This window comes from Sinocyclocheilus rhinocerous, unplaced genomic scaffold, assembly GCF_001515625.1.
Source record: "Sinocyclocheilus rhinocerous isolate Xijiao unplaced genomic scaffold, SAMN03320098_v1.1 scaffold436, whole genome shotgun sequence".
In the NCBI taxonomy this organism is placed as follows: Eukaryota; Metazoa; Chordata; class Actinopteri; order Cypriniformes; family Cyprinidae; genus Sinocyclocheilus; species Sinocyclocheilus rhinocerous.
In genome coordinates this window covers 356127-370786 of record NW_015631718.1, presented here as the reverse complement: position 1 = coordinate 370786, position 14660 = coordinate 356127, and the positions used below count along the sequence as shown (strand labels likewise).

General features: G+C 37.7%; 1 protein-coding gene and 1 long non-coding RNA gene across 2 annotated transcripts in view; both read left to right on the top strand.

Annotated features, from left to right (window-relative positions):
* LOC107741879 (uncharacterized) overlaps positions 1–798 on the top strand; it is a 3000-nt gene extending 2202 nt beyond the window's left edge. Inside the window, exon 3 of the long non-coding RNA XR_001640246.1 lies at positions 666–798. This is a non-coding gene — a long non-coding RNA (uncharacterized LOC107741879). The remainder of the gene's footprint in view (positions 1–665) is intronic.
* A 4451-nt stretch (positions 799–5249) lies between these two features.
* Positions 5250–14660, top strand: part of LOC107741878 (probable C-mannosyltransferase DPY19L3) — a 31231-nt gene continuing 21820 nt past the window's right edge. Inside the window, exons 1-8 of the mRNA XM_016554676.1 lie at positions 5250–5367; positions 5461–5606; positions 6036–6159; positions 12055–12189; positions 12273–12404; positions 13604–13705; positions 13918–13991; positions 14288–14446. Coding sequence (XP_016410162.1) covers positions 5311–5367; positions 5461–5606; positions 6036–6159; positions 12055–12189; positions 12273–12404; positions 13604–13705; positions 13918–13991; positions 14288–14446 — 929 coding nt within the window. The 5' untranslated portion in view covers positions 5250–5310. The remainder of the gene's footprint in view (positions 5368–5460; positions 5607–6035; positions 6160–12054; positions 12190–12272; positions 12405–13603; positions 13706–13917; positions 13992–14287; positions 14447–14660) is intronic.

The window sequence follows — 14660 nt, the reverse complement described above, 5'->3', positions numbered from 1 at the left end:
GTTTAAAATGTACATACATTAAAAAAAAAAAAAAAAACCTTTGCAGGATTTACGGTTGATGACCGCTAAAACGCATTATCACAGTTTGTAAAAAGGGTCCCTTGTTGTATGAGTACACATGACGTTTCACAACTTGCAAGCATGAACTCATGAACATGGGTATAACAGTTATTTTTCTCACACTTATCACGTTGCTTCAGAAGAAATATTATATGGATTACCGTCGTAATTGCTTTATGTTGTTTTTGAAGCGTTAACTTTTGGGCTGCTATCCACATGCATTATATGGACTCACAGAGATGGATTGTTTTTCTAAAAAACTTTATTTGTGTTCATCTGAAAGAAAGTCACATAAACCTGGCACATCATGAGTAATTATTTTTTTTATTTTTGGGTGAAGTATCACTTTAAGATCAGGCCAGAACCATGAGATATGAATATCAACATGGAAAAGTATTTAACGATTGAGCACATGTGTAAAATTCAAAACTGATTTTTATACATTATTTTTTGTTATGTATAATAAAAATAAAGTATAAAATATTATACATAAATAGTCATATAATAGTAACCATACAGTAGATCTGTGTGCATGCCTCTTCCTTGTTTATCATGTTTATTGTTTTACATTATGGTCAGAGTTATATTGTTGTCATTCTCTCCAGGTGGTTTCTCATGGTGGACAATCTTGTGTGTAATGACTGGATCAATAGTGGGAGTTAGTCTTGGCTTGCTGTGCTGCATCTATGTGTCTACACTTCATGAAAATGACCTCTGGTTCTCCAATATAAAGGTAAAATCCAGAGCTTTTTTATGTTCAGTGTCCTGAAACTCGGGGAGACAACATTCTATTCGTGATTAATTTTCTTTTCAGGCTTTGGTTAAAAGACAAAGGTCTTTTTAGTATTCTTAGGCAATGTTCCTAATATAAAGAACAGCTCAAGAGATTTAGATTCATAATGCGTGGTTGCGTTTTGTCAGTGATGGTGCTCTCATCTGTCTCATTTTTCATACATTGCCTCTTGAAAAGGAATTGTTTTCCATATGTGCTGACAGATTATTTTTCTTTCCCTTTTTGGCATAACAGTCACATAAACAGTTAGCCAGAGTTTGGGCTGCAGTTTGTGTTATGACTTCCAGACCTGAAACAGATGAATCCACCATGCCATAAAAGTTATGTCATGTTCAGTTGGATAAATCAGCATGTCCCTGTATCCCTGTTCGCTCATTAAAATAATACAGATCAGGAGTAGTTTAACCACATCTCCCAATCAGTGCAGGATTTACTGCCGCCGGTTTTGCAATAGGGTTAGTTTACTGCCACGCAGTATGGGAGCAAGTGTTTGTGCGCGACTTGCATCTTTTGTTGGAATCAAGGCCTAGTTTTCATTTAGTGAAGCTAACAGAAGCCAACCCTGTGCTGCTTTCATGTGAGCTTTGAACATTTTGTCCTCCGATTATTTTGTTTCTCAGAACATAATGTATCTCATAAATACCCTGATTGAATATGCACCACACTTCATAACACCAGATAAGAGTGCCTTTTTTTTCTGAATGTGTTGACAGGGTATTTTTCAATTTCTTTCTTTCTTTCTGCTTTCAGGCATATTTAATAGTCTAAACAGCATATTTACTCTATCCTGGATGAGTCCCCTGATTACAGTATGTTGCATTTTCATCTAGGTTAAAGATGCAACATAAAGTGGACAGTAGACGCGTTTCCATTACATATTTGCGCAAAACTTTGGCGATATTTTATAAATGTCGATAAAAAACTATTGCGAAATGACGGCGTTTCCATTAACCAATGTTATGAGATAAGTCATGGCAATGGATTTTGGTGGGATTTTGACGGATTTTGGCTATATTTATTCAAAGGAGGCTTATGCGAAGATTACAGAAGCAGCAAAGAGAGCTTTTGCCTCTCGCGATAAGTCATGGCAACGGATTTTGGTTGGATTTTGACGGATTTTGGCTATATTTATTCAAAGGAGGCTTATGCGTGTATCTTTACAGAAGCAGCAAAGAGAGCCGCTTCAGAAACGTGCGTGGCGCGGCTGGAATAAACCATAGACTGTATAAAAACATAAACACAAGCATTGAGTGGCCGTAATCAGCTTCAGTGACCGTATCAGAGCCACACTGCACCGCAGACGTGTGCAGTGTAAATTGTCTAAGCATTAATAGTAGGGAAAGCCCCCTATACTGGAGCGCGGCCAGTGTTTCTTCGCGGTTATAGTACATTGACGAATGATCGACTTTTTACATACGCCATGGGACCTGTAAATGCGAAAAAGCCGTTTCCATTGCAGTTTTGCGAATTATTCCTTTTTCGCATTGCCTGAAAAACCACCTCATGCGAGCGTAAAAACTTTTTTGCGATATATGGGCGTTTTTGCGAAATTGACGCGTTTCCATTAGGCGTATTTTCAATTCGCAATTTCAATTTGCGCAATTTAAAGGGTAATGGAAACGCGCCTAGTGTTAACTAATGGTTCCAAACCCAACTTTTTGGAGGACTTTCTCCCTAAATAAATGCACCAGATTCAGCTTGTTAGTAGAGGGTCTAAGACATAAAATGGGTTGCAGATGAGGGGGACATTGCTGTAAAAGTAACCTTTAAAAAAAAAAAAAAATGGGGACACAGATGGAATGTATATGACACCGATTCAAAAGATGTTTTTGTTATGCCTGGTTTATAATAGTGCAGCATGTGGAATGGATAGCACAAAAAGGTCATCTCAAGTTTAAAATGAAGTCAGAGTGTGACAGCAGTGGAAAAAGGAAGCTCATTCACGCTGACTGGTGTTTTACGGCTTGCTTAGGAGTCATCTTACTTTTATCTGTCCTCTTGCTTTTCTGAACGTGACTGAAATGATGGCTGTGAATGGATGACCACAGTTTTAGTCCCCATATGTTTCTGTCATTCTCCGGTTAAAGAGCACCTCCAGCACTGAGTGAGCATTTGAGGAAGAGTGTGTTTTATTTGCAGGCAAATTAATCACCTGTTCTGTTTCAGAGGAAGAGCTGTGGGAATGTCCACTGGTTAACAGCTAATCAAATGTTGTAGCAGAAAGCTCAATTAGAAGCACAGACACATTCCGCATTGTTTTTATAATCGTTTCCACTCTTTCAACGGGAAACAGCAGTGAATTTCACAGAGGCTGTGTAAATGTTCTCAGCAGGAGTTGGTCTTCCAGTATACTAAGTTTCGTAAATGACGATATTGCCGTTATTTTTGAACAAAGGCATTTGATATCCAGTATGCTTCTTCTCTGGGACACCACCCTTTAAAGCAGGGTAAACTTTTAAATCCATTGCGTGTGAAGTCATGCCCATGATGGTTATAGCGCCACACAGTCTTAATTTCAAACTGGATGTCGTTCTATTGTTAGTTCAAATAACAGTTTTTTGCAAATGCTCTTAAACTTTTTCTAAATGACGTTCCAAGCGTTTTTCCCCCATCTTGTTTTATGTTTTTTCCCCTGACTAACAAGAGGTCACTACTTGTGCGGCCCACATGCCTTCCTTCCTGTCTCAGCCCCTCTCTCTGATCACATGTAAAATGTTCCTCCGGCAGATTGCTGGTTGGTGCCGACTGCCAAAATGCCAAGTTTCTTGTCTGCTTTCTGTTATCACTTATGTAATCTGAGAGCTATCAAAGGAATGCTTCATTACATAACCATATCAGTGTGACCGGTCTCAGAAAATAGAGGAAATGTACAACTTTGCTCTAAGTGGTCTTTGCTCAATCTAATTGGCCTAACAGCCCCATTTGGAATGGATTTTCTTTGTGCTTCTACACTGAAAAACTTCACAATTAGGTCATTAGCCAATAAGACTGAAATGGTAAGAAACACAGCAGTGCCAAAAGCTGTTCTCTAGACACTACAATTGGGCCTTTGTACTTAAAGTAGAGTAAAAGCATATTCAGAGCATTGCTTTTCTATTAAGCAATCATAAAAATTGATTACTGTAAACCATCATAGCTGTAGTACTATCTACAATAGTATAAAGTAAGTTGAGGTTGTTTATTTTGAAATCCACTTCCATTATACCAATTAATGACAATTTTGGTCTGCATTTACAATTATGGAAAACAAAGTATTTCGCCTGCATATAAGTTCTAGATATTATCTAAGCCATACTGCTATACAAAGGCAAAATATAGTAACTACACATTCTGTCAAAATACTAGTGTCTTAGACTATGATCTGTCTGTGACAGATGGGTCTGTCTCAACTATGTTTAAAAAAAACTGATTGTGAAACTGATACAGTAGTGTACTACTGTACACTCCTGTTAAAACTTTAGGGTCACTAAGATTTTTATTATTATTATAATTTTTTTTAGAATACTTATACTTTTTACTATATAATACTATATATTTTTTAATACTTTTATTCAGCAGGGTCACATTTAATTTACCAAAAATGACAATAAATATTTATAATATTATAATATGAAAATATTTGCATTTCTAATAATTGCTGTTCTTTTCTATTTTCTATTGATCTAAGAATCCTGAAAAGATGTATCACAGTTTACACAAAAATATTAAGCAGCACAACAATAAGTTTTTCGCACTGATAATAAGAGGAAATGTTTCTAAAACACCAAATCAGCAAATTAGAATGATTTCTTAAGAATCATGTAACACTGAAGACTGGAGTAACGGCTACAGAAAATTCAGCTTTGACATCACAGAAAAAAATTAATAATACTAATAACAATATGATTATTTTAAATTGCAATAATATTTCAAAATATTACAGATTTTTTTATTTATTACTGAGTTTTGATCAAATAAATGTCAACTTGATGCGCATGAGACTTTTTTTTTTTAAGTCTTACTTAGCAAACTTATAAAAGGGAGTGCACACTGATTTTTATGTAACCTTATTTTCTGATAACAGTACCTAAATCCTAAGGAAAAAAATAATAAAATAATTTAAAAAAGATTGCTCGCTTATTAAGCAGTAGTGACAGTCCTATGCTTCAGATACTTTGTACTTGTGCTTCTTAGCCATGCTTTCCAGAGTACTTAGTGACCTCCTAAAGAATTAGACAACTTTCTACATTTTAGCTTTCATAGTTTTATGAAAGCTGCAGTACTACAAATGAACATGATTTATTAAATTAGCCAGTTTGGGTTCATACTAAGTGATAAGAGTCAAAGTCTATCTGTGCAAAGTTTAACCTTTTGTATAAGTTTACCAGGTTGTGTGTGTTCTTGTGTTCACAGGTCTTTATGAGCTTATTCATGACAACACTACTGAATCAAAGAGAACAATAAACATCCTACAGCGCATGAATATCTACCAAGAAGTGTTCCTTAGCATTTTGTACAGAATACTTCACATCCAGGTGTTCAATCACTTCTGTTTTCTTTGTAAGATGTATAGATTATCTTGGGTTTTTGCCCCGTCCTATGTGTATTTGTGTCTGTTTGTTTTACAGACCTACTTGGAGCCAATTTATTTCTACATCTACACAGTGTTTGCTTTGCAGACAGTGTATGTCATCTCCCTCTTTATCACTAGCTGGTTACTCAGTGACTCATGGCTGGCTGGAGCCCTCAGTGGAGTCTGGTACATTCTCAACAGGTATGTGTGCACAATCAGTCTCTCATACACACAAAACTCACCTTTGCAGTCCATCTGGCATAAATACGTAAATGCTTATTATGATGCAGTGAGCATCTCAATTCAGGTAAAGTGTGAAAGCTGATACGTTTCTCTAAAATATGAATTGAAGCTGTCAAGGACAGCACTGAAATGAAATTCGTAATTTAAGGCACTTTTATTCAATACCACGGGCCACCTGATAGGCGGTGCCCCCTGGAGAAATCTCAATATTTAAGAAGCTCTCTTTGACCACAATGTTTAAGAAATCAACTTGTGAATGGCTTATAGTTGTTTCTGCATTGTAGAACATACTGTAGAGTAAAAAAAAAGTCACACAACTCATTTCACTTTGTTCTTATGTTTTCTTTTCTCACAGCTTAGGCCTGTGTTTTCTGTGTTTGATTGCAGAGTGGATACCACACGCGTGGAGTTTACAATCTCTCTAAGGGAGAACTGGTCAATACCTTTCTTTGCTCTTCAGGTGGCTGCTATAACCTGCTACTTAAGGCCACAGCTAAAGCCTATTCACCAGGTAATGTCTATTCCGTAACCATTTCCGATTTAGATTAGTGATGAAAAGTCTGATTCTTTTCAGCAAACCAGTTCTTTGGACAGTTCATGTTAGTGAACCAGTTCAAAAAAGTATTAATCTTTTCTTTTACATCATCAGATGATTATCACTAATATGTAATGCTATCATCCCAGCGGGTGAAAATACATGCTTAAACACTGCATAAATAATACTCAGTAGTAAAATTATTTTTTCATTTTTATGTCTTGACTGAACAGTTTTTGCATGTTATAATAAGATGTTGTTGAATATAACTAGTTGTACTATGCATTTGTTTTTAAAGAAACTTACCTTTCACCCCCTCATTCAAGTCCTTGGTTCATGCAGGCTCATAGACTTTAGTCAGGTTAGACACTAATTAAACACACTGAATTTTATGCAGATGAAAACCAGGCTGTGAGGGATAAACTTAATGGCACATGCTATTAAAGGGGTCCTATTTGGCACCACTCGGCGCCCGGTCGGGAAATGTCATCTCCCTTACCATAGCCGCCTGCGAGCTTCAATGTAAATATTGCGTCAAAATCAAATCAATTTGAGCGTGGTTTAAACCCGGATGATTGTAACCACTCTAAGTTCATCTAAGATTTTTTTATGCTCAAACAGCAACATTACAGACTAACTAAAGTTGAAAAAGTGAAAAAGCATAATAGGACCCCTTTAAGATCCTAAATCCCATACTTTTCGTGTAATCAGTATCATTAATCATATCCCATTGTGAGTTGAAATCGTTACATCCCTAGCCGCTACCCTGACTATCTATAGTATCAGCAGCTCACTCATTAGTTATCTGCAATGCAGACATGTCCAAGTCCGAGACTGTTCTCAGTTCAACTGGTGCAATGGTGACTTGGGAAATGTTGCAACCACTGGCTGAATCCAACTCTCAAGAACTGTTGTCTCAGATTCAGCATACTAGGGATGGGCGATATGGGCTTAAAAATATATATCACGATATTTCTGGTATTTATTACGATAACGATATCAATGACGATAATTCAGGGAATCCTGTTTCTTTTAAGAAAAATATTATCTTTTCTATGTTTACCCAAAATAGGGTGAGCATTAATGAGTTCACATGTAATGTAAAGACTGTTTTAATTCATACTGGAAGCCGGCGGGCACTCTTGCACAGAAACTCCACATATCCATAGCAGAAGAAATACTACTGACGATGCTCCAGGAAGGTATCCAGTTATCGCTGAATAAAACGCACAACGGAGGTAGAGACATTTTAACTGATGAAACTTGAGGAAAATAAACATACGACTTAGGGCTGGACGATATGGCCAAAATTGATATCACGATATATTTCTTAATTTCGGTCGATACGATATAATTCCGATATCGATATGAACACTATTTATCTGAAATAGAAATCTTTTGTAACATTATAAATGCCTTTATCATCACTTTTGATCAATTTTAAGCATCCTTGCTAAATAAAAGTATTAATTTCTATAATTTCTTTCCCAAAAAAATAATAAAAATTATACTGAATGGAATAGTGTATAATGTTACAAAAGCTTTTTATTTCAGATAAATGCTGATCTTTGGATCTCAACTGTTTTAAATATTGATAATCAGCAAATCAGCATATCAGAATGATTTCTGAAGGATCATGTGACACTGAAAACTGGAGTAATGATGCTGAAAATTCAGCTGCACATCACAGAAATAAATTACATTTTAAAATCTATTCAAATAGAAAGCAATTTTAAATAGTAAAAATATTTCAACATTTTACTGTTTTTGCTGTACTTTGGATCAAATAAATGCAGCCTTGGTGAGCAGAAGAAAATTCTTAAAAAAAAAAAAAAATCTTACTGTTCAAAAACTTTTGACTGGTAGTGTAGGCTGATTATTCTTATAGAGTGAAACAAATGTGCTTCAGCCAGAAAAAAAGGGTATGAAAAGTGCCCAGAGTCGCTGCAGAAAACAACAAAAACTGGAAATGTTGCTGGAGACGGGCTTATTTAAAATGAAAACTCATTCTCTGCCAGCAGGAGGCGCTTTTAGAGTGATAAAACTAGCGGTTTCTCCAGTAATGGCTGTAATCAAAGCAGCTCCGCTCATGAACGCTTCATCAGATCAAATGAAAATGCCATCGAAACTTTTCTGAAGACAGTCAATTCCCTGCTCGAGCTCCTCATTTAGCGATATAGGCTCCTCCTCCTCAATTTCATGTCCGCTTTCCGTGATGTCGCTCCGCACTGTCGCACATAGAAATGTGTCAACAACTAGACTTTATCGTTATTATCGCAGGAAGACTAATTCTTATCATGGGGAGAATTTTTACCGGTATATCGCAAACGATAAGATATTGCCCATCCCTACAGCATACTCTTGATTGGAGAACTACTGCCACCAGATGACGAGCTAGATCAAAAATGTGCCACCAGCATCACCAAACGGAAATGGAAAAACACGTTTCTGAACACTCCCTCTGTCCTCAGTTATTTGGATAAGCCGATAACTCTGCCCCAAATTCAAACTTTTGTTTGAGACAATGTTGCTGTGTCGATCTAGTTCGGATGCTCTAACAGTGAAATGTTGGCCCTGTCACAAATGTCTCAAACACTCTATGTGTACTTGCACTCTTGTGGATTTACAGTGGCCGCCGTTTGCCCATGTCCTTTAAGTCCACAAGACTGTAGAGTGTCCCATTTGTCTAAGGCGAGCTCCACTGCATACTTCTACCCAACAGTCAAATTGGCATTACGTCACCAAAGTGTGGGCTTTGAAGAAGACTGAGGGCTTAGGGTGCCATTGGGAAAGGATCGTCGTGATAGCACCACCGAGCCACAGTGTTTACAGTTTTCAGGGAAATTAATATATAAATGACTTACATTGTGTTATTTCCATATTAGAATGAGATAGGAGAAAGAATCAGAAAAATTACAAACTTCAGCTTTAAATAAATGTAATCCAGTCAAATAAGTCAGTCAGTTTTGTTTACTCATTAGGCGAATTAATGAAAAATGGCAACAAAAAAAATTACAAACTTCAGCTTTAAATAAATGTAATCCAGTCAAATAAGTCAGTTAGTTTTGTTTACTCATTAGGCGAATTAATTAAAAATGGCAAATAGTGAAAAAAGAAAATATGACTGGAAGGACTGAGAAAATACGAGACAGTAAGTTGTGATAAATATTTCTGACTGCTTGCTGCAGTTCCGAAGTAGTTTTATGAAATATGAAATGGAGGTTAGCAATTGCAAGTGTATGTGTGAAATATTTAATCTGCTGAGCACATATTTGTTCTCTCTCAGTATGTTCTCTCAGCACAGACTCTAATTGCTTTTCTGACATATGGTAGAGTGGGTATAGAAAAGAATCACCCCCTTTAAAGGGGTCCTATTATGCTCTTTTACAAAGTCTTAATTTTGTTTTGGGGGTGTACTAGAACATGTTCTCATGCTTGGTTTTTCACATAATGTACATTATTAAAATACCTTTCTCCCCGTCCTGGCACAAACTGGCTCGATTAGTTCCGGCTTTGATGAAGGTCCGCCTTCCGAAAAACAAAATGTGTTGTGATTGGTTAGCTGTCGGTTAGCAATTGCAAGTGTATGTGTGAAATATTTAATCTGCTGAGCACATATTTGTTCTCTCTCAGTATGTTCTCTCAGCACAGACTCTAATTGCTTTTCTGACATATGGTAGAGTGGGTATAGAAAAGAATCACCCCCTTTAAAGGGGTCCTATTATGCTCTTTTACAAAGTCTTAATTTTGTTTTGGGGGTGTACTAGAACATGCTCTCATGCTTGGTTTTTCACATAATGTACATTATTAAAATACCTTTCTCCCCGTCCTGGCACAAACGGCTCGATTAGTTCCGGCTTTGATGAAGGTCCGCCTTCCGAAAAACAAAATGTGTTGTGATTGGTTAGCTGTCCCAGTGCATTGTGATTGGCGAACAGCTTAGACGGTGTTTCAGTACTGCCACGCCCCTTGCTCCGTCTTTCAACAAAAGCTTTTTGGCGAATCCGGCAGGCACTGTACTCCCTCATGTTGTGGAAGCTGTCCTCAGTAAAATGCGCAGCACACAATAGCAAATTGGGGTTATAATGCTCAGGGACAGAGTTAAAAAATAAATTGCAACCACTGTTTCCTGACATCATCCGCTTTCGGAAGCCCAAACAAAGACGTGTGGGCACGGAGGTGAAAAAGACAGCGTTTCAGGCAGTCGCGCACCGGACGAGAAGCGTAGCGTCACGCCACGCCACGTCTTTAAAATTCAAATACTTTATTTTCTATGAGTGTAGGCACACCGGCGGCGCCGTGCGGCGTCTGTCCGCGGCGCCCAAGGCACTGTCAAAAGATCTCTGGGATAAAGTTGTGGACAGGCACAAATCAGGAGATGGATGCAAAAACAATTCAAAGGCTTTATCAATGCCTAGAAGCACAGTGAAGTATATTACTAAGAAGTGGAAGGTATTTGGTAGAACACAGACCCTCCCTGGATCAGGACGTCGCTCCAAACTGGATGAAAGAGCCAGGAGGAAACTGGCCAGAGAGGCGACCAAGAGACCCTACAGCAACTCTGAAGCAGCTGCAGGAATTTATGACAAAGAGTGGTCATTGTGTGCATGTGACAACAATATCACTAAGGCTGCATTTACACTGCAGATCTGGATGCCCAAATCGGATTTTTTGACTATATCTGATTTTTTTGAAGACCCGCTTACACCTTCTTTTAAAAGTGTCCCCCGTATCCGATATCTGCATTTACACTACACAGGCTTAACTTGACGTGGTTCAATGCATTAGACAGTGATATTAAAAGACCAAACTCTGCACACACTATTAATAAAGCATACTTTGTATTGAAAAGCAGATGAGATTTCACCCGAATGGAGTCTCCACAACAGTTAGCAATAGATTGAAGCGCTCGTCTGTGCACGTTTTTTTCCTCATTAAAAACAATTGTGTTCATCAGTAATTGTATTTTCAGCACCAGATCGCCTCTTATTTAACACAAATGAACAAAATGAATACTCTGCTAGTCAACTAGAGATGTTTCATTTGTAATAGATATATCTGTACAGCGAGATGTTTCATAAACATTTGACATCCAAGTCGCATTGACGGGAATATCCGATCTGTCCGCTTACATGGCAGACGCAAATTATTTATTTCCACATATGAATGAGGCCTGAAACCGATCTGAGTATATCGGAATCCATTAGATTTTTTCCTGCTTGCACGGTCGTGGGCCATATCCGATCTGTGCCACATGGGAGGAAAAATCGGAATTGGGTCACTTGAACCATGCAGTGTAAATGTGGCCTATTTCTCCACAAATGTGGCTTGTTGCAAAAAAAAGCCACTCCTCAAGAAAGGCCACATGCAGTCACCACTGAGCTTTGCCAAAACACACCTTGAAGATTCTGAGGCAGATGAGACTAAAATTGAACTGGACTGGAGCACTTGTCAGGATAGAAGGAAAAAATGATGGGGCAAAATACCGTCAAGTTCTTGAGGAAAATCTTAATTAAAGCAAAAGGTGGTTCAACAAAATACTGACACAAGGGGGTGATCCTTTATCCAACTCTGATTCAGTTTTTTTTTTTTCTGACATGTTGGTGTTTTATCTTTCACTTGGATGTTATAAGTTGCACTGAGTAAATGCAGCTGGATAAAACAAAAACTGTGTCTGTCTTCATTTCAGGCTGTAAAGCAACAAAATGTGATTTTTTTAAAGGGGGGTGATTCTTTTCTATACCCAATGTATATCACTGGAAAAAAATTCTCATTGGATGAGCTCTGAAGAAAGAACAAGTTTTTTGTGTTTGATTTTTGTATGCAATTGGAATTGAACATAGTTTTGCATTCATGTGCTTTCTACCACAGAGGGTGGTGCTGTGGCTGGTGTTCGTCTCCACCTTCTGCTTCTGTTTGACATGGCAGTTCAATCAGTTTGTCCTACTGGTGCAGGCCCTTATAATCTTTACTCTGGATTGCCTGGACTTCTTCACAGCGGAACAGGTAACACTCAAAGACACATATTAGAGACTTTTCACCTTTTGAAGTTCATGTGTGGTGGGATATTCATTTCTTTCTCCCTATAGGTGGTTTCTCTGTACCTGATGCAGGTGTTGAGTCTGTTATTGGTGTGGTTACTGCAGTTCTGCAATTCTATGATTCTGGGCTCTCTAGTGCTCAGCTTCATTGTGTCTGCCCTCTTCATCAAACACTTCCAGGTCAGTGTGCATCTCAGTACACAAGTAAAAATGATTTAAGTTGGGAAAGTAAGAGTATAAATCCTATTTTTGTGATTCTAAGAACATACGTTGCATGAAATCCCGGATACCACATGTATTTATCTATTCAATATGTGCGTTTTCATCCAAGGCATGTGATTTTTAGCATGTGCCCATCTGCAGTATGTCACTATAAAGCGTTTTGTCAGATCTTAGAATGACATTAAGCAGATCTCCTTGTAACGTTTATGGTTTAGACTGTACTGAATATGTTAATATGCTCCTTAAAGATGATAATCAAATGTTTGTACATAAATATGATTAAAGTGAACACAATGCTTTCCAGATGAGCTGTACATATGCTTACTGGGATGTGAGCTCTAGTATTGCATTCTGAATTACCAAACAGAATGAAAAATAAATAAATAAAACAAATAAAAAAGAATCTAAAGGTGTATTTGGGCAGTTTAGTTTGATCAATTTTAACATTTCTGTGCAGTAGCTCATAGCATTTTTTGTTGAAAAGATGCAGCATGTAGGAGTTATAACCTTGCTTAGTTTTTTATTGAACTGGGTAAAAGATTTTAATTATTTCATATTGTTTTTTCATTGAATGTGTTAGCCATGTAAAAGAAACAAAGACAGAACACTGTGTTTTCAAATTGATTTATTTAAGTGGTGGGGTGGAAAAATGACATGTATAGCAGTTATTTTACAGAACCATATAAAAAGGAAACACACACATATTTATTATTATTATTATTTTAGTTTTTTTTGGTTTTGTTTAATTGCAGAATGTGACTGGATTGCTATTTTTTTTTACAGGTTAACTCGTGTAAATTCTCCAAATAATCCCATATGCTCATCTTTGATATTTCCTGTATAATGAATTAGCGCAACTAAATACATGATGTAATAGGTTACATGTGATGACAATGCCTAAAAACAGTAGACGCGCATCATTGCTTAGCTACGAACTGAAAGCAATTACTTTAAAGACATTTCCTGAAAATGCATCCCATCCGGATAGGGCTTTAGACTAAAAAATGTGTACATGAGGCACTTCATCACTTTTGTTTTCGTGTCTGAGCCTTATATGTGTTCCCTAACACCCAGTTCTGTTTTGATTGAAAACTGAGGCTAAGAATATTGTTGTAGTTTATTTATTAATACCTGCTGTGTGTATGTGTGGTTTTCAGACGGGACTAAAGACGGGCGGCTTTGTTATACGAATAGGAAAACTGGCTCTTCACACACTCCTAGTCCTCACATTAACTTTCACCATCAATTATTCAGCCAAGGTGAGCTATGAATCGTGTTCTACATCGTCTGCCCTGTCATTAATGGTAAAATAGAGCTTCTCTACCTGCTCCTCCTGAGACACTACAGTAGCTTTGCTTTCACTCTCATTATCTTTCTTCATATCGCACTCTCATGAAAACCCACATTGCCAATCTCATGAGACACTTACATGAATGATTTCATCCTTCACTCTTTCCATTTTAATTGGCAGAAAATACTCCAGCTGAAATCGGACGAGCACATCTTTAAGTTCATAAAGGCCAAGTTTGGCCTCGGGGCAACGAGGTAAGTCTTTGGTCATCTCTCATGGCGCTACATCTAAGCCTTTTATCATCAGTCAAATGGCATATCGTGGTGTCTTATTCAGAAGTGAGATCTACTCGGAGACTAGAGCGAGCCATTAATCCGCTGTGATTAAATGCGTCCAGCTCTGGTGGAAAAGTAACATCTGGCACACAATATACTCTGCTCATCCACTAGATATTTATGAAGCCATTTCAGTTGATCAGATGAGTTGCTGCTCCCAATAATCTGTGTAATATATATCCAGCCCGTACTCCCTCCCTGTCTCTTTCTTTCAGAGACTTTGATGCCAGTCTCTATCTGTGCGAAGAGGCTTTTGGCTTGTTGCCATTGGATACATTTGAGCGGTTGGCTGGCACAGTGCTGCTCTATCCGTATCTGTGCACCCTCAGTGTGCTCTTCATCTTGCTGCTGCTCGTGGCGCTCTCTAATCTCAGGTAAAACTACTGCATTACTTCCTGTCTGTAGGAAATGCACATGTGCGCTACCTCGCCATATGCTACGCATTAGCGAGACGTGTATCTGGGAATTTAAATATTCTCATAATGTTCATTTTTCTAATTAGAGCACAAAAATAGGCTGAAAATGACCAGTAGAGCAGTGATTATAGCTTCATAACCACCTTATCCACCACAGGTCATAATGCTAATT